This window comes from Nerophis ophidion, linkage group LG09 (assembly GCF_033978795.1).
Source record: "Nerophis ophidion isolate RoL-2023_Sa linkage group LG09, RoL_Noph_v1.0, whole genome shotgun sequence".
In the NCBI taxonomy this organism is placed as follows: Eukaryota; Metazoa; Chordata; class Actinopteri; order Syngnathiformes; family Syngnathidae; genus Nerophis; species Nerophis ophidion.
Genome location: NC_084619.1, coordinates 14,989,260 through 15,014,003, shown reverse-complemented (window position 1 = coordinate 15,014,003; position 24,744 = coordinate 14,989,260). Strand labels below are relative to the sequence as shown.

Sequence of the window (24,744 nt, the reverse complement as noted above, 5' to 3'; positions counted from 1 at the left end):
ACAGCAGGTTCATGCCACCGACAAAACTATTCATTTCCCACGTGAAATGTTCAAAATGTATTGTTAAATGGCAGCTCTGAATACACGTGCGTCATTATAGCAACCCCGGGAGTTGCAGCAAGGTTTTATAAACACTTGAAAACAGCTCATCAGAACTCTGCCCTTAAATTTGGAGGTCATAAGATAGACTGGAAGGTGGATCAATTTGTTAAATGAAGCAGCACAGGGAGTGTAAATAAAGTGAGAATGAAGAAACACAAAAGGACAGCGACACGCCTCGGAGGGGACGCGACATACCTGGAGCGTGTGTTAAATGGGGGGAGTGTTAATGAGTGGATGTTAATTCAGGGGGGGAGGTTGTGTGTTGTGAGTTGCAAATGAAGATGGCGGTGAAAACGTCGACAGACAGCAATGTGAATAGAACTACACGTATAATGACGTAAAGAAAAAAAAAACGAAAAAAAAAACAACCCAACCGCTATTGTAGTTTTAAAATCAAACTCAAATAATAACATGAGAATGAATATTGAAGTTATTACATGCTATACAACACTAATAAAAAATGCTGCAGGTATATTATAAGCACCACTTACAATATCTCTTTGGGCTGAATATTATTATTATTATTATGTTATATCAGACTAATGATTATGACTATCACGCATTGTAGCGTACATTAAAATTCCGATTGCCAGGTGAAAATGAAATAAACAGAAATTTACGTTCAGAGAAAAAAAAAATGAGAGAGGCGTTTATCACTAACTCTTATGTACAGAATGAGTTGGGGGAGAGGGGGGAGGGAGGCAGGGGGGGGGGGGAGAAAAATTAAGCAAAAACATTTCCACTCAAGAAGGTGCAATACAAGAGAGAGCATGCATGATGAAATTAAGTTTAGTTGAGAAAATACAATAAGGAAATATAACTATTATATTACCAGTTTGTGCCATAAATTTAGCAGATTCAGCTTGCTCCTGCAGGGCCTTTGTGTCATGAACTGATCTCGGCCGCTGACTTTTTACTGTATGCTCTCCGATCATTCCATATTCTATGAGACAAAATAGAGGTTGATAATGAAAGCTAGGCTTAGACATGATCTTCTGACAACAATACTTATGACATAGTCGTTGGTCAGGGTGTTGGGGAGAACTGCAGTACATGGCTAGAAACAAAGACCACACATGTATTGGGTTGAATTTGTCCTTTCACTCTAGGGCATAGAACAATGCAACATATTGATATGGAAAAAATAGGTGCAAATTTCAATTGAGCTGGTAAGCACATAGCAAGACATGCATGTTAACTCACATCAGGTTTTACTGGACTAACACTTCGTCAAAGCAGCCGCACCTCCCTCACTCCATCCATCCCTCCGCCCGCCCGCCCACGTTACCCGGAGAAAAAGGAAAGAAAACAAAAATGGAAGTAAAAATGTGTAAGCTGTAAGAAAGCCACAGAGGAGGGGGGGTCATGGACATAACATGCGATTGATCCACAGTTTCCTCAAATGTTTCATTATAGTTATTTGTTTTATGTTCGACCCAGTCAGAAAAAAAAAAACCCTGCGACGTTGTATTATGAGCTGTGTTCTTTACAATTACAGTACACGAATGCTTCCTTTGTCTCCGATACAAGGGAAAGAAAGCACACAAAAACAGAGTAATGGTTCTTCTAACCCAGTGGTTCTTAACCCTTATATTATGTTGAGGGTCAATTTGACCCATTTCAGTTTTTGTGTTTATCAAAGTACTGGTTATCCTTTCTTTTTCTTGCTGAAATTTGGTGACTTTTCCTCATCTAGGGTCATGAAATGGTGTGTAAAATCTGGACACTTTGTTGTGTAGTGGAATGTCTTGCAGAGTCTGTATACACAGATGATGTTGCGGGTCGTTTTGACCCAGACACTTTAATGTGGGTAAATAGCCAAAATAAACAAGTCTCTTTGATGTACTTTTTACTTTGATGTACGATTGTTTGTATTTTGATTGCCTCTGAGACCCAGAGCCAGGTGTGTGAAGAGAGAGAACTTTCTCACACTTGTCCTTGTCACTGATCTCATGTCATCTCTTTGACAAACTCACCAAAAAGGAGCTCCAGAAGGATGACATCTGAGGAGACAAGGACAAGTGTGAGAAAGTTCCCTCTCTTCACACACCTGGCTCTGGGTCTCAGAGACAATCAAAATACAAACAATTTTACATCAAAGTAAAAAGTACATCAAGGAGACATGTTTATTTTTGGATCCGAACAGCTATTTACCTACATTAAAGCGCCTGGGTCAAAATGACTTGCAACATCATCTTTTTATACAAACTCTGCACAAACATTCCACTACACAACAAAGTGTCCAGATTTAAACACCAGTTCATGACCCTAGATGAGGAAAAGTCACCAGATTTCAGCAAGAAAAAGAAAGGATAACCAGTACTTTGACTAACACAAAAACTGAAATGGGTCAAATTGACCCTTAATATAATACAATTGGAATAAAAAATGTATTGTATGTCACTATATAAGCAAACATTGATTGATTGACTTTTCTAAATGTTTATATAACCTAAAATAAAATTGTTATTGGTTTAACCTGTTTTCTTGACTGTTTTGAGTGCATTTACACAGTACGGGTCAAAACAACCCGCAACATAATCAATGTCATTTTTTCCAACATAATACAGGGGTTAAACTGGATTCGATCGAACCCTAGGGGTTCGGTGAGTCGGCCTCAGGGGTTGGATAGAGCCTCCACCACAAAGGTCAAGACACACCCGACTCATTGTGTAAATAAAAACTTCTCCCTATCAGCTTTATGGATATGGCAAAAGCAGAAGTCAGACTGATTTGCATATGTGTAAGTTGTTGGGAGTTCATGCACTGTTGGTTTTGTTCTTTGAACAAGGTGATATTGACGCACGGTTCATTTTGTGCGGCAGTAAAAAAAAAACCTAACTGTCTTGATTTTGAAACAAAAACAACATTTTATTTTTTACTAAAGAAGGGTTCGGTGAATGCGTATATGAAACTGGTGGGGTTCGGTATGTCCAACAAGGTTAAGAACCACTGTTCTAACCACAGCACGTAAAAGTGAATATACACTTTGACCTACAATTGAAAGGAATGAGTGTCAGTGGGGTCCTAATGATGTGATTTAATCAGTCACAAATAGGCAGCAGATGATGAATTGAGAGAAAAAAAAAGAAAAGAGAAAATCACCCGTTCAAATTGACTTTATTAGTAAATCCGACACCAGTCATTCATGGGGAGAATGTTACATTTGCAATATTATTTATTTAAAAAGTTTGTCGCAGAGATCAGGGTTTACAGGAGAACACCGTAAGCCAGTGGCTCTCTTTTTTCAGTGATGTGAACATTTTTTTTAATTCAAGTACCCCCTAATCAGAGCAAAGCATTTTTGGTTGAAAAAAAGAGATAAAGAAGTAAAATACAGCACTACGTCATCAGTTTCTGATTTATTAAATTGTACAACAATGCAAAATATTGCTAATTTTTAGTGGTCTTTTCTTGAACTATTTGGAAAAAAAGATATAAAAATAACTAAAAACTTGTTGAAAAATAAACAAGTGATTCAATTATACATACAAATTTCTACACATAGAAGCAATCATCAACTTAAAGTGCCTTCTTTGGGGATTGAAATAGAAATCCATCTGGATTCATGAACTTAATTGTAAACATTTCTTCACAAAAAAATGAAATCTTTAACATCAATATTTACGGAACATGTCCACAAAAAATCTAGCTGTCAACAATGAAAATTGCATTGATGCAATTCTTTTCACAGTTTATGAACTTACATTCATATTTTGTTGAAATTCAATAAATATATTTGTAAAGGATTTTTTGAATTGTTTCTATTTTTAGAATATTTAAAAAAAACATTGGACACAGTGTGTTGTCAAGCTTATGAGATGCGATGCAAGTGTAAGCCACTGTGACACTATTGTTCTTTTTTTATTATTTTTATAAATGTCTAATGATAATGTCAGTTAGGGATTTGTAATCACTGCTATGCTGAAATTATAACTAATATTGATACTGTTGTTGATAATATTCATTTTTGTTTCATTACTTTTGGTTTGTTCTGTGTCGTGTTTGTCTCCTCTCAATTGCTCTGTTTATTGCAGTTCTGAGTTTTGCTGGGTCAGGTTTGGTTTTGGAATTGGATTGCATTGTTATGGTATTGCTGTGTAGTGGTTTGTTGGATTGATTTAAAAAAAAACAATAATAAAATAAAACAAAATAAAAAAAATTAAATAGATTTTTTAAAAATGAGAATTGATTCTGAATCGCACAACGTAAACGATTCGATTCGTATTAAAAACGATTTTTTCCCACACCCCTATTTGTGTATTTTTTATTATTCACTTAAAGTGAGTCAACACACAACCACTATAATCTAAATCAGTGGTTCTCAACCTTTTTTCCGTGATGTACCCCCTGTGAACATTTTTTTAATTCAAGTACCCCCTAATCAGAGCAAAGCATTTTTGGTTGAAAAAAAGAGATAAAGAAGTAAAATACAGCACTATGTCATCAGTTTCTGATTTATTAAATTGCATAACAGTGCAAAATATTGCTCAATTGTAGTGGTCTTTCTTGAACTATTTGGAAAAAATAAAAAATAAAAAAAATAAAAACTTGTTGAAAAATAAACAAGTGATTTAATTATAAATAACGACTTCTACACATAGAAGTAATCATCAACTTAAAGTGCCCTCTTTAGGGATTGTAATAGAGATCCATCTGGATTCATGAACTTAATTCCAAACATTTCTTCACAAAAAAATAAATCTTTACCATCAATATTTATGGAACATGTCCACAAAAAAATCTAGCTGTCAACACTGAATATTGTATTGTTGCATTTCTTTTCACAGTTTATGAACTTAGATTCATATTTTGTTGAAGTATTTTTCAATAAATATATTTATAAAGGATTTTTTAATTGTTGCTATTTTTAGAATATTAAAAAAAAATCTCACGTACCCCTTGGCATACCTTCAAGTACCCCCAGGGGTACGTGTACTCCCATTTGAGAACCACTGCTCTAAATAACTGCCATTGCAAATGAGAAGCAGGATAAATGTGCCTTGTCTACAATCAAGCACGGCGGGGCTGGTGTGATTGACATTAATTTCAACATGTGACATTTTAAAGCAGAGCATGATACCGTTCGTATCAAAGTTTCACATTTATCGTACAGTCCCATGACGAGGTATAATAACATTTGCTGAAATGAAGACATTGTGAGATACTGTGTGTCATTTCTTTCGGACATAGCACATATTGCTCGTGAATGTTTTCCTCTTCTCCTCTTCCTTTCACTCAAGGGCATAGAACTATGCAACGTATTGATATGAAAAAATGAACGATAACACAACACAACGGACACACATTGGGCAACACAGAGCAACTTCATATCAGGAATCAACAATCAAAATATACACAATTTGTACGTTCCATTTTACTTCTATACTCTAGAATGAGTACCTTTGACATTTAAATTGATAGAGTACCAAGTCCCGATACCTGGGAATCCATACCGGTACTCGACAATACCAATTTTCTACTTTTGTGTGTGTTCAAATGTGCTAATACATGTAAAAAAATAAAAATAAAAATACATATTTGAAAAAAAATAAGCTTTCACACTGTGCTGTCTAGTAGTTATCATGTTTTCATGTGTCTCATTTGCAAGTACCCCAGCAGGCCAAAAAACATTTATACGACACTGACTCGGTTGGTAGAGTGGCCTTGCCAGCAACTTGAGGGTTGCTGGTTCGATTCCCGCTTCTGCCATTCTAGTCAATGCCGTTGTGTCCTTGGGCAAGACACTTTACCCACCTGCTCCCAGTGCCACCCACACTGGTTTAAATGTAACTTAGATATTGGGTTTCACTATGTAAAGCGCTTTGAGTCACTAGAGAAAAGCGCTATATAAACACAATTCACTTCACACTTCACTATACTTACATGTCCTTTAAAAGCAACTTCGAAACAACTTTGCAAAATAATAAGTACATTGAGACGTGAATGTCTTAACGGTTGAAAAATGACCACATTTCAATGGTCAAATTAACGTCACAACCTGACATTGAATAAATGTCGGCAAAAAGCATGTTGGTTCAACGTCGTATTTATGTTGTAGGATATCGGTTTCGGAAATGGCCAAAATTCAATTGTCAAATTCAACGTCAGAACCCAAAACTGATTAAACGTCGTCAAAAAGCATGTTGTTCTTTCTTTCTTTGGTTTATTTCGAACATGAACACACTTACAGCATAATACATCACACAAATTCATATCATTCACTTTACATCATGTCCGAAAAGGAGTAGGAAGAAGCAAAACTTATTTAATCCTACCCCGTTCTCAGATATATACATCATTTACATACCTTTTTATAATAGAATGACATCTGTGAATTAGTACATACAACAGTTTTGTAATATGTAACTAATTAGTTCAGTCTTTATTAACATACTGAGATGAAGAATATCTTATTTTCAATAAGGTTGAAAGTAATTCTCATAATTCTTCATCTTTGTACTTTGTAAGCACATGTACGTTATGTTTGAGTTGCTCACTGTCAGGACTTAAAGGCCTACTGAAACCCACTACTACCCACCACACAGTCTGATAGTTTATATATCAATGATGAAATATTAACATTGCAACACATGCCAATACGGCTTTTTTATTTTACTAAATTACAATTTTCCGGGAGTTTCGTCTTGAAAACGTCGTGTAATGACGACGTGTACGCGTGACGTCACGGGGTTTTAGGAAGTGTGAGCGCTACGCACACACGCAGGTAAAAGTCGTCTGCTGTAACGGCTTAATTACACAGTATTTTGGACATCTGTGTTGCTGAATCTTTTGAAATTTGTTCAATTAATAATGGAGAAGTCAAAGTAGAAAAATGGAGTTGGGAAGCTTTAGCCTTTAGCCACACAAACACACTGTGATTACTTGTTTAAAATTCCCGGAGGTGAAAATTTACTATGGATCACAGCGCGGTCAAGCAGACATGGATCCAGACCAAATGTCAACCAGCAGGTTTCGGTGAGAAGATTGTGGTTAAAAAGTCAGTTCTTACCGGATAAAAGCTGAGCTTGTGCCGTCCATAGCTGCCCTCGACTTCCCTGAGACACTGCTCGTCAAAACCCAGCCTTGGAAAAACCCCTCCGACTATCAAGTAATATTAAACTCACTAAAACACTAGCAACACAATAGAAAGATAAGGGATTTCCCAGAATTATCCTAGTAAATGTGTTTGAAAACATCAGAATAAGTCCCAAAGCTATCGCGTTTTTTTTTTAACTCATTTATTTTTTTCTAGTCCGTCGCTGTCAATATCCTCAAAAACAAATCTTTCATCCTCGCTCAAATTAATGGGGAAATTATCGTTTTCTCGGTCCGAATAACTGTTTTTGTTGGAGACTCCCATTAAAATCAATGTGAATATATAAGGAGCCATCAACATGTGACGTCATCATCTGCGACTTCCGGTAAAGGCGAGGCTTTTTCAGGAAGTACCAAAAGTGGCGAAATTTATCGTCGATTTTCTCTAATAAATCCTTTCAGTAAAAATATGGCAATGATCAAGTATGACACATAGAATGGACCTGCTATCCCCGTTTAAATCAGAAAATCTAATTTCAGTAGGCCTTTAATTCAACAAGTTCTTAACATTGTTTCAATGTTTTGTGGCTGCTGGGACTGGACTATTTTGCATGCAGTTGCAATTCCAAGACACTAGATAGCAGTAGCGTATATACTATAGCGTGTTGCCAAACCCAGGAAGTAGTATTTGCCATTAAGTTGAATGTGCCATGAGTCTTTTCGTTAGTTGAACCCTTTAAGTGATTGTACTAAAAATACCGAATTTTCTGGACTACAAGTCGCAGTTTTTTTCATAGTTTTTTTCATATTCAGGAGCGACTTATGTGTGAAATTATTAACACATTAAATTAAAATATCAAAAATTATTATTTATCTCATTCACATAAGAGACTAGACATATAAGACTTCATGGGATTTAGCAATTAGGAGTGACAGATTGTTTGGTAAACGTATAGCATGTTCTTTATGTTATAGTTATTTGAATGACTCTTACCATAATATGTTACGTAAACATACCAGGCACCTTCTCAGTTGGTTATTTACGCGTTATATAACGTACACTTATTCAGCCTGTTGTTCACTATTCTTTATTTATTTAATTTGCCTTTTAAATGTCTATTCTTGATGTTGGGTTTTATCAAATTTCCCCGAAAAAATGTGACTTATACTCCAGTGTGACTTATATGTTTTTTTCCGTCTTTATTATGCATTTTCGGCAGGTGCGACTTATACTCCGGAGCGACTTATACTCCGACAAATACGATATTGTATTTATTACACATCCGGTGGTTTGATCGTAACATGCGTTTAAGTTGTAGTTTTCATTACAGATATTGGATGTGTTGAAATCGCCATGTTAACTTGCTAATGGCTATAGCAATTCCAATACGTATGAGGACGGCGTGTCGTAGTTTTGGAGAGTGGCCGTGCCAGCAACCTGAGGGTTCCTGGTTCGATCCCCAGCTTCTACCAACCTTGTCACGTCCGTAGTGTCCTTGAACAAGACACATCACCCTTGCTCCTCATGGGTCGTGGTTAGTGCCTTGCATGGCAGCTCCCGCCATTAGTGTGTGGATGTGTGTGTGAATGGGTGAATGTGGAAATAGTGTCAAAGCGATTTGAATACCTTAAAGGTAGAAAAGCACTCTACGAGTATAACTCATTTACCATTTATTAGCATAAAACTAGCCCATTTCGAAAAATTGCTTTATTGTCAAAGAAAATTGCGACATTATCTCAGCTAATAAAAGTCCCACTGAGTGCTTAGTTGCTTATTTCACGTGCAACAAATGTATCCAAATATGGCACCTTTTGATTTTACGTGAATCGGTACCCAGTAGTACCAATGGACTTTGGTTGGCACCTATAAAAGTACAGAACTCAATCCCCGGTGACGTGCGCTGATTAAACACCAGGTGAGGCATAGATACTTTTTAAGTTTTTGTTCTTCTTTTTTTCACTTAAATTCATAAGTGCAGCTCTAATCATTGTTGATTTAGGTTGCACATTAGAGAAACAGAAAAAAGAAGGGAGTTATTCGCTTTCATAAAAATGTTATCATAATGATATGATGAATGGGTCCAAAAAGTATTTGATAAAGTTGTTATTAAATACTCGTTTTTCCCATTTGCTTTTAACAAATTAAATAAAGTATTGTGAGTGTATCTTACCTTTCTGTATTTGTATCTGAAGCAGCAATAGCTATCCTCCATGAAAACATACTTTGTATGATCACATTCATTTTGTCTTAAAGTCCAGTTTAGATAACTATTTAATCCTGGATACAGTATATAATTCTCCATATTGGCAGACACATTCATTTAATTCAATTACATTCCAAGCAATAAAACAACATTTTTTCATCTGACAAAAAACACCCACACAAGCTGGCTTAGTCTAATAAAAATGCCATGTTTGTTATAAATAGTTTTTTTTTTTTTAAAAGGCTGGCTTTTGTTGGCGAAACATGTGTCTACTGCAGAGGCATTGAACTACAAGTTGACAATATATCGCCCCCTACCTTGAGGCAGAGGTACTTGCTGCCTCATGGCATGCCTTTTCCCCGCGGAAACCAGCATGCGCCCCTTCGCATGCACGCGCTCAATGCACTTTGCGTGTAGCCGTGGAGGCACCACCTGCTTCTGCCTCACTTCTCGTCTTCCCTGTTATTTTGAACAGGAAACACGGGTTTTCCGCGATTTTTAACCAGGAAATTTATCAAAATATACAGCAACCACAGCACAATCACATAGAAAGCCTAGACCAAAAGGTAAATACTCAAACCTATTTTATTTTATTACTTCGTTTTTGAAGATCTCATGGTTAAACCACCTGGTGGCCAGTGAGGCACTGCCTCACTTGCCTCCCCTGACTGCACGTCACTGTCAATACCCATCTCTTGACCGAAGGCCTGCCATCGCGGAGGGTCACTATGCAAACCATGCACATGCAAACAAAACGGCATGTGTTTCGTTAATAGCTTTTCAGCACAACTTAGCAACATTCTAAAAAGGAAAATGACTCATGGACTAGAAGTGAAGTGAAGAATCAGAAATGCAACGGGTCCAGATAGTGATTAATTCAAGTCAGCGGCTGGATAAAGTGGGAAAGATTACAGTCATTTGTCAGACGCAGGTTGAAATAAAGTGCCTGCAACTACTTTGCAGAGCAGAAAGCACGGTTTGAGAGTCATTAGAAATCTGTCGTCTAACACGATGCTATCTTTAAGTTGGGGCCGCTATTCAGTGTTTTAAACTGCTTAAATCGAACTGAAAACTCATTCGTCTTCATTCAAGATAATCGAGGATTCCAAATGTTGGCATCCATCAAAGAGCAGATTTGATCAATACAGAAATCCATCATGGTTATGTATGTACATGTTTTTCACATGAGATGAGTCTTACACTTTATTACATGTGCATACATAATAATCTGGCATGCATCCCTGACAGAACTATGTACCAAACATTTGTGTTCACACAGTGATAAGTGAGCAAAATATTAGAAATTGTAAAAATATTTGTTGATTAATACCGTATGTAAACTTGACTAAAATAGCAGAGATTGTTTTGCAGTAAACTTGTCTTGTTTTACCGTCAATATTTGGAATCTTTCCATGAGGACTCCTAAATTAATTTATGAATCCATTCAGGAGTCCAGTACTACCAATATTGTTGTAAGTATGTATTAGCATCGTAGAAGAACAATACAATTTCCGTGATCTAAATACGACCAATCTAAGCGGTAAGTCCATGTTTAAACTCTAACACTCTTTCAGCTTCGTGGATCAAACACATTGTACATATTCATTGTTTATATTATTACTATAATTACTATCACGGTCCCACAAGACAAATTGGCCTTTGTTCATAATTTTCCCGTGTCTTGTATTATTTCCAATCCAGCACTCTCCTTCCATTTTCAGCCACTTCATTTCTGGTGCGAGCGCTCGTCTCCCCACCTGGGTTTTGCAATCAAGAGGCCCAGCTGTCTCTGATTGCTAATCAGGGGAGGGGGTTATTTGACAGCATCGCCCTGTTGACGACACTGGTTCATTGTCTGTTTTGCCTTGCCTCTCTTAAGTTTTTGGTCACCTGTGGCCCACTGACTGCCTCCACCACTGGCTCTACTACCTCGTTTCTGCATGAAACTATTTTTACCTGCATGTTGCCTCCCGTCTCTGCATTCCGGGGTCACATTACAAGCCGCCATGCGAGCACGTGGCAATTTAAGTGCCATTGTAATTGCATTCCTTTGCAAAATAAACCTTCTAGGAGTGGAGAATTTCAATGGATAGGGATTTGTGTTTACAACATTAGTAGTTAGTGCTGAGCTGTTTATTTTGTATTGTTGTTTTTTTTTTCAAATTACTGCAAATTTTAAAATAACTGTTGATTTATTTTGAGTACACCACATGTGTTACTTAACTTCACCTTAAGAAAGACTAAAGGCCTGATTTGTTAGGTTGAAATAAGTGTTAAAGAGCATACGGAAACTATAAAACTATGTGTACATTTACTAATTGTGTTGGGGGTGATCGACAAAGGCTCTGTGCACAATCGACAAGTGCAGAAGTGGTGCAGACAGTTATATATAAATTTGATTTTTGCATTTCTTTCCACATAAAGGACATCATATGATTCACCGGTCCAACATGTGCTGTTTTTTTTTTTTTTGTTTCGGGATATGCAGCACACATGTTTTCTGGGCGACATGCTGTAGAAGTGTGATTTTGACAAAATAACCACATTTTTCGAAGGCGCCAGTGTTGTGGTCTGTGCATTTAAGAATCATCCAGAAATGCATGCACGGATGCATGGAAATGCATGTTGCAATAAGTTTTTTTTTCATGTAGGAGATATATATAAGTCATAAGTTTGATCATATTACGCCTGTACTGGCTCACCTGCACTGGCTTCCTGTGCACTTAAGATGTGACTTTAAGGTTTTACTACTTACGTATAAAATACTACACGGTCTAGCTCCAGCCTATCTTGCCGATTGTATTGTACCATATGTCCCGGCAAGAAATCTGCGTTCAAAAGACTCCGGCTTATTAGTGATTCCTAGAGCCCAAAAAAAGTCTGCGGGTTATAGAGCGTTTTCCGTTCGGGCTCCAGTACTCTGGAATGCCCTCCCGGTAACAGTTCGAGATGCTATCTCAGTAGAAGCATTTAAGTCTCACCTTAAAACTCATCTGTATACTCTAGCCTTTAAATAGACCTCCTTTTTAGACCAGTTGATCTGCCGCTTCTTTTCTTTCTCCTATGTCCCCCCCTCCCTTGTGGAGGGGGTCCGGTCCGATGACCATGGATGAAGTACTGGCTGTCCAGAGTCGAGACCCAGGAAGGACCGCTCGTCGGGACCCAGGATGGACCGCTCGCCTGTATCGGTTGGGGACATCTCTACGCTGCTGATCCGCCTCCGCTTGAGATGGTCTCCTGTGGACGGGACTCTCGCTGCTGTCTTGGATCCGCTTGAACTGAACTTTCTCGGCTGTGTTGGAGCCACTATGGATTGAACTTTCACAGCATCATGTTAGACCCGCTCGACATCCATTGCTTTCGGTCCCCTAGAGGGGGGTGGGGTGTTGCCCACATCTGAGGTCCTCTCCAAGGTTTCTCATAGTCAGCATTGTCACTGGCGTCCCACTGGATGTGAATTCTCCCTGCCCACTGGGTGTGAGTTTTCCTTGCCCTTTTGTGGGTTCTTCCGAGGATGTTGTAGTCATAATGATTTGTGCAGTCCTTTGAGACATTTGTGATTTTGGGCTATATAAATAAATTGATTGATGATTGATATTTTATGTGTGATATTACATCACCGATATGACATGTGTCAAACACAGGGATCGGGTGCCGGATCTGGCCCGCCGCATCGTTTCATATGAACCGGAAAAGCCTGGAAATAATGTTCATCAATAAAGTACTTAATCTTTTTTACTTTTTAGTATTCTTTCTTTCATTTTTTACATCAGTACATGCATCATCATCAGGTCATGCAACAAACATGTTCTAAACCATGGGTCACCAACCTTTTGCAAACCAAGAGTTACTTCTTGGGTACTGATTAATGTGAAGGGCTACCAGTTTGATACACACTTAAATCAATTGCCAGAAATAGCCAATTTGCTCAATTTACCTTTAACTCTATGTTATTATTAATAATTAATTATATTTATCTTTGTGGAAACACTGATCATCTTAATGATTTCTCACAATAAATATATATATACAAACAGATAAACATCAATATGCAACACTTTATTTTTATATTTTCTTTAAGTGCACATTTTTCAAAGTGAACATTTTCAAATGATCACTTCCAAGACAGTCTTGTGAAATCACAATATCCCATTTTAACTAGCTAGCCACTAACATTAAAAAAAAAAAATCATGCCTTACTTTGCACCATGTTTGTACAAAAAATAACTCATGTAAAATACAAAAGTCAACTCTCAAATTTTTAAATAAATCATGTCACACTTTGAACTGGACACCAAATCTGTAATCTGTTTCTTTGTCGGTTAGTGGGAAGCCTGGCATTGCATGCTGCTAACTAGTGTGTTGTACTCTGGTGTGTAACTTGACACTGCAACTCTGAGTGAGTCTTGCAGCCGTGCATCAGTGAGGCGTGTTCTGTGTTTGTTCTTCATGAAGTTCATGTCAGAAAAGGCTTTTTCACAAAAGATAAGTTGAACCAAACAGGCTTGCAACCTTCATAGCTGCTGCACATACACCACTGTACTTTTCTGTGTCAGCAAGGCAGCAAAATTTTGGTGCAGCCTGGTGGGCTTTAAATTTTAAATTGTCAGGAAAGAAGAGGAAGGAATTTAAAAGGTAAAAAGGTAAATGCGTTTAAAAATCCTAAAATCATTAAGGTTTAATTTTTTTCTCTAAAATTGTCTTTCTGAAAGTTATGAGAAGCAAAGTAAAAAACTAAATGAATAAATCTAAAACAAGTGAAGACCAAGTCTTTAATATATATTCTTGGATTTTCAAATTCTATTTTAGTTTTGTCTCTCTTAGAATCAAAAATGTCGAGCAAAGCGAGACCAGCTCGCTAGTAAATAAATACAATTTAAAAAATAGAGGCAGCTCACTGGTAAGTGCTGCTATTAGAGCATTTTTTAGAACAGGCCAGTGGGCGACTCATCTGGTCCTCACGGGCTACCTGGTGCCCGCGGGCACCGCGTTTGTGACCCCTGTTCTAAACATTATTTTTGTTAAAATAAAAGTACTCCAAAAATGGTGAACGGCTGAGTAGCGCTTTGTAGCAGCAGGCCGGCCTCCAGGGCCCCAATTCTCCCCTCCAGTCTGTTGCGAGTTGTTGTGATTATATGTAACTTGTTTATGTGTGCTATGGCAAATGAGTTTTTTTCCCCTCCCGAGTGTCCAGCCCTTTGACTGATATTGTTTATTCTTCCCTCCTTTCCCATTATCACCTTTTTCCCACCTTTTTTAAGGAGCGCCGTAAGTTGCTGATCCGTTGGCGGTCCTATTCCTGTCTCCCTGTAATGTATGCTTGGTGTTAGTGGGACTGTGCTGAAAATGTAATTTCAGTTCTTATATGTCTTGTACATGTCAAGAATGGACAATGATAGGGACGGCGTGGCGCAGTTGGAGAGTGGCCGTGCGCAACCCGAGGGTCACTGGTTCAAATCCCACCTAGAACCAACCTCGTCACATCCGTTGTGTCCTGAGCAAGACACTTCACCCTTGCTCCTGATGGGTGCTGGTTGGCGCCTTGCATGGCAGCTCCCTCCATCAGTGTGTGAATGTGTGTGTGAATGGGTAAATGTGGAAGTAGTGTCAAAGCGCTTTGAGTACCTTGAAGGTAGAAAAGCGCTATACAAGTACAACCCATTTATTTATCATTTAGAGCATCCTGATCCGGATCCTGCTTCCCCCTCTGAGTTATGATTTCAAAGCAAGCTTTTGATTATTCTATACATAAAAATATATTAATTAAATGCTGAGGCAAATGTGTATTATCATGATGAGACAATTTTGCATTAATATTTATATATATTAACTAGTTTACGCGAAGCCATGAGGGCAGCCATAACTGCGATTTGGCCCTGACTCATAGCAAGTTTGAAAACCCTGCCCTATATGAAAAAAAAACAAAAAACAACTAACGCCCCTTCCAAAATAACACCAACTGACACCAAAGCCAATCAACTGAACTTAAGCCATTAAACAGCAATATATTTAAATATAATTAAAATTAAAAATGGTATGTGTAGTATTTTTATTTTTCACCGTAAATGAGTGTCTCCATGGTGAAATGCCATGTGGTACATGTAAAAATTTCATTTAAACAAGGCGGTCTGCAGTACTTTTCAAATGTATAGTTTGTACACGCTGTTAAATACTTGGTATTTGGCTCTCAGAAGATCAGGCTCTAAGGTCTCTGTAATCCGAGCATTTTTTCTGGATTTAGCAGCCAAATAATAATAATCCACACAATAAATGTGAGATGTCATTGCTCATCCTACACAAAGACAGGCACCACAACAGCCCCACAAGAAGCATAAATGCCTAATACAGTTGTGGATCAAGAATCTATCAGCTTTTTGGAGCTTCTCTCATCAACATGATCAGGTCATGCAACAAACATGTTCTTAACATTATTTTTGTTAAAATACAAATACTCCAAAAATGCTTCTCACCCTGATTTATGAGTTCAAAGCAAGCTATTGATCTTTTTTTTTTTTTTACATAAAAATAAAAGATTTAAATGCTTAAGCAAATGTGTATTATCATCATGAGGCAATTTCACATTAATATTCATATATATTCACAAGTAGAAGCCAAACCCTGAGGGCAGCCATAATAGCTATTTGGCCCTGAATGATAGCAAGTTTGACAACTCTGGCCTATATGGGAAAAAAACAACAACAACCAATCAATTGAACCTAAGCCATTCAACAGCAATATCATTAAAAAATGATATTGCTGAATAAACGATGTGTAATATTTTTTTAAATTTGTGACAGTAAATGAGTGTCTCCATGGTCAAATGCCATGCAGTACATGTAAAAAGCCTATTTAAATAAGGCGGTCTGCAGTACTTTTCAATTGTATGGTTTGTAAATGCTGTTTGACACATGGTATTTGGCAATCAGTATATCAAGCACTAAGTCAGGGATTGGCAACCCAAAATGTTGAAAGAGCCATACTGGACCAAAAAAATAAAAATACGTATGTAAGTCTTATAATGAAAACAACATGACGTAAGTAGAAGCATTTAAGTCTCACCTTAAAACTCATTTGTATACTCTAGCCTTTAAATAGACTCCCTTTTTAGACCAGTTGATCTGCCGTTTATTTTCTTTTTCTTCTATGTCCCACTCTCCTTTGTGGAGGGAGTCCGGTCCGATCCGGTGGCCATGTACTGCTCGCCTGTGTATCGGCTGGGGACATCTCTGCGCTGCTGATCCGCCTCCGCTTGGGATGGTTTCCTGCTGGCTCCGCTGTGAACGGGACTCTCGCTGCTGTGTTGGATCCATTATGGATTGAACTTTCACAGTATCATGTTAGACCCGCTCGACATCCATTGCTTTCCTCCTCTCCAAGGTTCTCATAGTCATTGTCACCGACGTCCCACTGGGTCATTATTGTCACTGATGTCCCACTGGGTGTGAGTTTTCCTTGCCCTTATGTGGGCCTACCGAGGATGTCGTAGTGGTTTGTGCAGCCCTTTGAGACACTAGTGATTTAGGGCTATATAAGTAAACATTGATTGATTGATTGAAGTGTCTATATTAGCTACAATAGCCTACTATCAAAATTACTATGTTTTGCAGGCTGAAACAAATCTTTGACAGAAATCTTGAATTGTAATAATTATTCTACACATTTTTACAACATTAGAAAACGTTAATAAATCAGATGCTACTCAGAAGGTGACATAACTCCTGGAAATGACTGGCTTTTAATGGCTAAAGGTATAGATGTGTGTGTCCAAGTAAAAGTAAACGGTGGGCTGTCTTCTTCTAAAGAATTTTTATAATTTTTGGCAAGCTAGGTAATGTTTGCTGTGGTCTGGAACAACATGGCCCACAAACAACTATCAAAAATGCAGCCAATATTACATACAGATAATGTGTCATGAGACATGCAAATATATATTATATACAAAGAGGATACATGTAAAGGATGTTTAATTAGCTCAAATATACCTACAAATGAGGCATAATGATGCAATATGTACATACGGCTAGCCTGAATAGCATGTTAGCATTGATTAGCTTGCAGTCATGCACTGACCAAATATCTCTGATTAGCAGTCCAACAAGTCAATAACATCGACAAAGTGCACCTTTGTGCATTCACGCACACAATGAAACTTTTGGTGGACAAAATGAGACAAAGAAGGAGTGGAAGATTTTACATGTAAACAAACTGTTGTGTCATAGTCCACACTATGTTAAAGTTAAAGTTAAAGTACCACTGATTGTCACAAACACACTAGGTAGGGTGAAAATACCTTCTGCATTTGATCCATCCCCTGGGTCACACCCTGGGAGGTGAGGGGAGCAGTGGGCAGCAGTGGTGGCCACGCCCAGGAATCATTTGGGTGATTTAACCCCCAATTCCAACCCTTGATACTGAGTCCCAAGCAGGATGGTAATGGGTCCCATTTGTATAGTCTTTGGTATGACTCGGACGGGGTTTGAGTTCACAACCTACCGATCTCAGGGCGGACACTCTAACCACAAGACCACTGAGTTCAAGACCCGCCAAAATTAGTAGAACAAAATAATGTTCACCAAATACTCTCATCAGTGAAGCATATACACAAACTTATTAAACAGTGGGCTTTCTAACAATTATGTCAAGGCGCGGACTCAAACCCGCTTCCCTCCTGCAACTGAGTGTCACAGTTCCTCCTCTGGCTGCTTGCCCGGACACGTCCCCGCTCACGCTGAGCGCAGCACTGCTACGCAGCGACAAGCCTGCATACAATGGGCAATCTGCACACATGGTACTGATGAGGGTGAGCTTGACAATGGACGAGTGGACCCAAGGATCCATGCGGAAACTTACTCTCTCTCTCTCTGCGTTTTTCCCTCCGTGTTCTGACGTCCTTGTTGTTCTCCCGCAGGGCCTTCCCGAGTCTCCCCCTTTGTTATCTCCCGTGGTTTTGGACTGACTTCCTTGATCCTCGACCCTCGCCCTGGATATTGTGCCTGCCCCATGGGCTGCCCTTCCTGCCTTGTTCCTTCTCCTCGTTTCAACATTTGGTAAGACTCAACAGCTAATTATTCTTACACATAGTCTTCCACCATACACCCCTTCTGGATGTTAGTTCACTCTCCATTTCCGTAGTTATTATTATTATTATTGTTGTTTGATTATTATATATATTGGGGCGGTATAGCTCGGTTGGTAGAGTGGCCGTGCTATCAACTTGTGGGTTTCAGGTTCGATCCCCGCTTCCGCCATCCTAGTCACTGCCGTTGTGTCCTTGGGCAAGACACTTTACCCACCCGCTCCCAGTGCCACCCACACTGATTTAAATGTAACTTAAATATTTGGTTTCACTATGTAAAGCGCTTTGAGCCACTAGAGAAAAGCGCCATATAAAATATAATTCACTTCACTTCACTTATTATCTAATCCTAACATGTTTCCTGGATGGGGCAAACAAATGATAATAATATTCCATACAATAAATGCGCGACGTCAACGCTCATCCTACACTAACACAGGCAGCACAAACATCCCCACAAGAAGCATGGATGCCCGATACAATTGTGGATCAAGTATCTAACAGCTTTTTTTGGAGCTAAAAGCATGTTGCTTTCAAATTCAAGAAACCGACTGGGTGACCCCCGTGAGTCAGACTGCTTTGCATATTAATCTTATCTCTTGAATATATCTGTTTGAAAGGAAAGGGATATTGTGCCTTTGCTCCAGTCAGATTCATAAGCTGATCCCCCGCAGGGTTGCATTTGTTCTTATTCCAAAAGAAGAACAGTAGCAGCTCTGCAGCGGCTGGAAAAAAAAAAAAAAAAAAAAAACAGAGAGGACACATTAACAAGTCCAAATGATTAGCTTTGTAGGCGCCACAAGCTGCGACTTAACAGGACAGCAGAGTTCATATTGAGATTTGACATCATGCTGGATACTCTCTCCTGCACGTGCCAAAAACTTTTTTTCGGAGCCTGATTTGGACGGCTCAACAGTTTTTTTACCAGTTCAGTGGTGCTCTCAGACCTAATTAGCGGCCATATTTGCAAATATATTCTTGCCGGATTTAATTACTGTCCCCACAACTCATTACGTGCAGTATTCTTGACAAACAAGGAGTAAGTATAGCACACAATCAAAGTATTCCCTATAAACTCCGCCCACACGCTGGTGTTGATCCTCTTCGTGTTGGGGGAGTTTTCGGCTTGAAGGGGAACATTATCACCAGACCTATGTAAGCGTCAATATATACCTTAATTGCAGAAAAAAAAGACCATATGTTTTTTTAACCGGTTTCCGAACTCTAAAAGGGTGAATTTGGCGATTGAAACGCCTTTCAATTGTTCGCTGTCGGAGCAATGACCTTTCACCCGTGACGTCACAACAGGAAGCAATGTGCCATTTTCTTAAACACATTACACACACCAAGTCAAATCAGCTCTGTTATTTTCTGTTTTTTCGATTGTTTTCCATACCTTGGAGACATTATGCCTCGTCGGTGTGTTGTCGGAGGGTGTAACAACATGAACAGAGACGGATTCAGGTTGACTTACGTGGAGTGTGCTAATCAGACATATCAATGGTCACGGCATGCTAATCGATGCTAAAATGCTATTTAACCGCTAGCTGTATGTACATATTGCATCATTATGCCTCATTCGTAGCTATATTTGCATCCAGCCTTTCCCTGCACCCACATTTAATGCCATACAAACACATACCAATCGACGGATTCAAGTTGCACCAGTGGTCAAAAGATGCGAAAGTCCCTCGTCTGTTCGGCACACTTTACCGACGACAGCGATGCTACAACAGAGATGGCACAGAGATGTGTGGATATTCTGCAACAGTGGTCAAAAGATGCGAAAGTCCCTCGTCTGTTCGGCACACTTTACCGACGATAGCGATGCTACGACAGAGATGGCACAGAGGTGTGTGGATATTCTGCGACACTCAAAGCAGATGCATTTCCAACGATTAAGTCAACGGAATCACAATGGTGAGTTTTGTTGATGTTATTGACTTATGTGCTAATCAGAAATGTTTGGTTACGGCATGACTGCAAGCTAATCGATGCTAACATGATATTTATGCTAGCTGTATGTACATATTGTATCATTGTGCCTCATTTGTAACTATATTTGCAACCATAGAATAGAATGAACTTTATTGTCATTATATTTGCATATAACGAGATTAAAGACTCCAACTTAAGGTGCGGTAGTGGGAACAAATATGGGGTGAAATAAATGAAATAAGAGGTAAAAAGGAAAAACTAACAATTGAAATAAACAAACTACTATCTAATAAAAATAATAAGCAATCCAGCCTTTCCCTCCACCCACATGTAATGCCAAACAAACACATACCAATCGATGGATTCAAGTTGCACCAGTGGTCAAAAATGCAATCATTGATTAGAAGGCGATCGCCGAATTCGTCCTCGTTGCCGCTGTCTGTCGTGATATGGCTCAATAGCTTCAGTTTCTTCTTCAATTTCGTTTTCGCTATTTACCGCCACACTCCAACCATCCATTTCAATACCTGCGTAATCTGTTAAAACGCTAAAGCCGCTAAAATCAGAGTCTGAATCCGAGCTAATGTCGCTATATCTTTCTGTTCTATCCGCCATCTTTGTTTGTATTGGCATCACGCAGTGACGTCACAGGAAAATGGACGGGTGGATATAGCGATGGTGAAAATCAGGCACTTTGAAGCTTTTTTTCGGGATATTGCGTGATGGGTAAAATTTTGAAAAAAACTTTGAAAAATAAAATAAGCCACTGGGAACTGATTTTTATTGGTTTTAACCCTTCTGAAATTGTGATAATGTTCCCCTTTAAGTCTCAACAATGATCCCGCCATCTTCCCTGCACGGACATGTTCCATGTGTGGAAGGCAGCGTCATCACGTCCGATGACTGACGTGTCCACCCTTGCATGGAATAAGCCTCTACTCGGACCACTCTGAGTAGCTTCTGCAAGGGATACACCGCTTGTTGCCCTCCGTGTATCATTCCTGACAGACCATCTCAAACTGGCGGGGGCTTCTTTTAACGAGTGGCACTTCATTACGGCTGCACATTGAAGAGATCCCAAAATAGTGACGAGCGTGAAGTCCACACAGGACTACCTCATTACCCCATTGCTCGTCTTTGATCCACTTCCCAACAGCTGAGCTTAGGAGGCTGGCACATTTTTATTTGAATGTAGCTCTATTTTAGGCTTTTGTAAGGTGCCGGCATGCTTAAACCCTGTTTAAGAGAAGCTGTGATAATAGTGAAAGGCAAGAACGCGTCGAAAAACAAAAATAAAGGCCCTACTACCAAGGGATTTTAACATGAAATTGCAGTTGTTTAAATCAGCATTAAAATATGAGAACCTGGAATTATTATGTGTTAAAAGTGTGACGTTTAGCTGGCATTGTGGTTATGCGGGTGCGTTCTCTCGTTGATGCAGGCAGACTGGACACAGCGTGAAAGTAAGAAATGATTTATTTATACTATAAAACAGACTAGGAAAAAAAAACACTTGCACAAGGCACTAGAGACAAAACCAACAGAACTAGCATGGGAGCTAGAAGGAACAAAAGGCGCTAGCACGTGAGCTAGGGAAACAAACAAAGGAATAGCGTGGAAGCTAACGAGTACAAAAAGAGTTTTACCACAATCGGTGATAGCAACGTCACCTGTTGCATTGGACAGCAAACTAGACTGAGGACGAATGACAAAAAAGGGCAGGCTTAAATAGGGACAGAAATTAGGAGGCAGGTGCGCCTCAAAAACAAAAGGCAGGTGACACTAATACGTGACTATGACAACAGAACAAAACAGGAAGTGCCACCAGGAACTAAGGAAGACAAAATAACAGAACAAAACCAGAATATGCCATGATCCACATAGCGGATCATGACAAAAAGTGGCTCAAATAAATATAATTTGTTTCAAAATTATTCATACTGTGGACTCTGAAAATTATAAGTTAAAGTAGACATTTATACTATTTATTTGGAACAAGTCTTTTAACTGGTAAACAGAAAATAATATGCATTATATTTTGTTATGTTTATGATGACAAAAAGATAACTAAAATAGAAATGTCTTATTGTTGTTTCTCAATGCATGCACACCCAATGAGTGATGGTACCTTTCACATTTGAATCAATACGAACACTTTTCAATAGTTTGTGTGTTCACGTGTTACTGAATCCATTAAGTTAAAGTACAAATGATTGTCACACACACACTAGGTGAAATCATCCTCTGCATTTGACCCATCACCCTCACCCCCTGGGAGGTAAGGGGAGCAGTGAGCAGCAGCGGTGGCTGCGTCCGGGAATCATTTTGATGATTTAACCCCAAGTTCCAACTCTTGATGCTGAGTGCCAAGCAGGGAGGTAGTGGTTCCCATTTTTATAGTTTTTGGTTGGACTCGGCCAGGGATTGAACTCACAACCTACCGATTTCAGGGCGGACACTCTAACCACTAGCTAAGGGCTTCAACAAATATACATATTTTTTGTATTTAAAATTTAACACAGAGCAGTGGTCTCCAATTGTTATCTTGTTTATCTACACTTCTGTGTCTCCTTTGCAAGTACTGTACTGTACTGTACTGTATTTTATAGTAAACTCAGACCCTTTCTACATTAGGCCAGATAACTCATTGAACAAATAATTATTTACCCTAAGCCCTGTTTCAGCCACACTAAATCATCATTTAAGGTTCCCCTTCTTGGATAATTTTTTACATGGCTAAGTGCGCCGTCTATTTGTTGAATCTCTGGCTCTTAGCTTTTTATGGACTCATTGATGGTTTCTAAACTGAGTTCGAAGAGGAAGTGACACCAGAAAAGACTGCGCCCCACACAGGAAGTGACGCCAGAAAGACCGCGCGACACCATACTTACCAACCTTGAGACCTCCTAATTCCGGTGTTGAAGTGTGTGTGTAGGGGGGGTTGTGTATATATATATATATATATATATATATATATATATATATATATATAATCAGTATATAATCCAAGTATATCCGTTCGGCCACAAAGTCTGATCTACAAAATTTACAGGCAGCATACCCCTTCCCCTTCGAGCTGTCCTGGATGAACAGAAATAATTTTTTCCAATTTTGGAACTTGCAAGCGTACTTGTTCTTGTTACTCGTCTTTGACTGTCTGGAGAAAGCACTGCACTTAAGCGATGATATTACGGACCTTTGACCCCTCAGGCGGTACTGCATCAAAAACCGACATCAGTGTGTAAAGGATATCACCACATGGGCTCAGGAACACTTCATAACACCTTTGTCAGTAACTACAGTTGGTTGCTACATGTGTAAAAGCAAGTTAAAAAACTCTGCTATGCAAAGCAAAACCCATTTATCAACAACAACAAGGAACGCCGCTGGCTTCGCTAGGCCTGAGCTCCTCTAAGATGGACTGATGTAAAGTGGAAAAGTGTTCTGTTGTCTGACAAGTCCACATTTCAAATTATGTTTGGAAACTGTGTACGTGGTATCCTCGGAACAAAGAGGAAAAATAACCATCTGGATTGTTATCGGCGCAAAGTTCAAAAGCCAGCATCTGTCATGGTGTCGGGGTGTATTAGTGCCCAAAGCATGGGTAACTTACAAATCTGTGAAGGCACCATTAATGCTGAATGGTCCATACAGGTATTGGAGCAACATATATTGTCATCCAAGCAACGTTATCATGGACGCCCCTGCTTATTTCAGCAAGACAATGCCAAGCCACGTGTTACAACAGCGTGGTTTCATAGTAAAAGAGTCCGGGTACTTTCCTGGCCCGCCTGCAGTACAGACCTGTCTCCAATCAAAAATGTGTGGTGCATCATGAAGCGTAAAATAGGACAGCGGAGACCCTGGACTGTTGAACGACTAAAGCTCTACATAAAACAAGAATGAGAAAGAATTCCACTTACAAAGCTTCAACAATTAGTTTCCTTGGTTCCCAAACGTTTGAGTGTTATTAAAAGAAAAGGTGATGTAACACAGTGATGAACATGCCCTTCCCCAACTACTTTGGCACATGTTGCAGTAATTAAATTCTAAGTTAATTATTATTTGCAAAACAAAATAAAGTTTATGAGTTTGAACATCAAATATCTTGTCTTTGTAGTGCATTCAATTGAATATGGGTTGAAAAGGATTTGCAAATCATTGTATTCCGTTTATATTTACATCTAACACAATTTCCCAACTCATATGGAAACGGGGTTTGTAGATCCACCCATGGCGTTCTGTACATTATGACGCCGGTGAGCTTTGGTGTGTAGTGAAGCATGTTTAGCTATTCCTCGTCCTGCAGGGATGACACTAATAAGAAATTTACTTTGTCACCATCGAGGCGAGGTTTAGTGATTTAGAAGCAGCTAAAACACTGCC

At 38.9% G+C, this 24,744-nt stretch overlaps 1 protein-coding gene across 9 annotated transcripts in view; it reads right to left on the bottom strand.

The window, feature by feature from the left end:
- Nucleotides 1-24,744, bottom strand: part of adgrb3 (adhesion G protein-coupled receptor B3) — a 418,594-nt gene that overhangs the window by 216,563 nt on the left and 177,287 nt on the right. For 7 of the 9 annotated variants that reach the window (XM_061910386.1, XM_061910388.1, XM_061910390.1 and 4 more), the window contains one exon: nucleotides 935-1,045. The exons of the other annotated variants lie outside the window; for them this stretch is intronic. In XM_061910386.1, coding sequence (XP_061766370.1) covers nucleotides 935-1,045 — 111 coding nt within the window. The remainder of the gene's footprint in view (nucleotides 1-934; nucleotides 1,046-24,744) is intronic. 9 annotated transcript variants of the gene reach the window in all.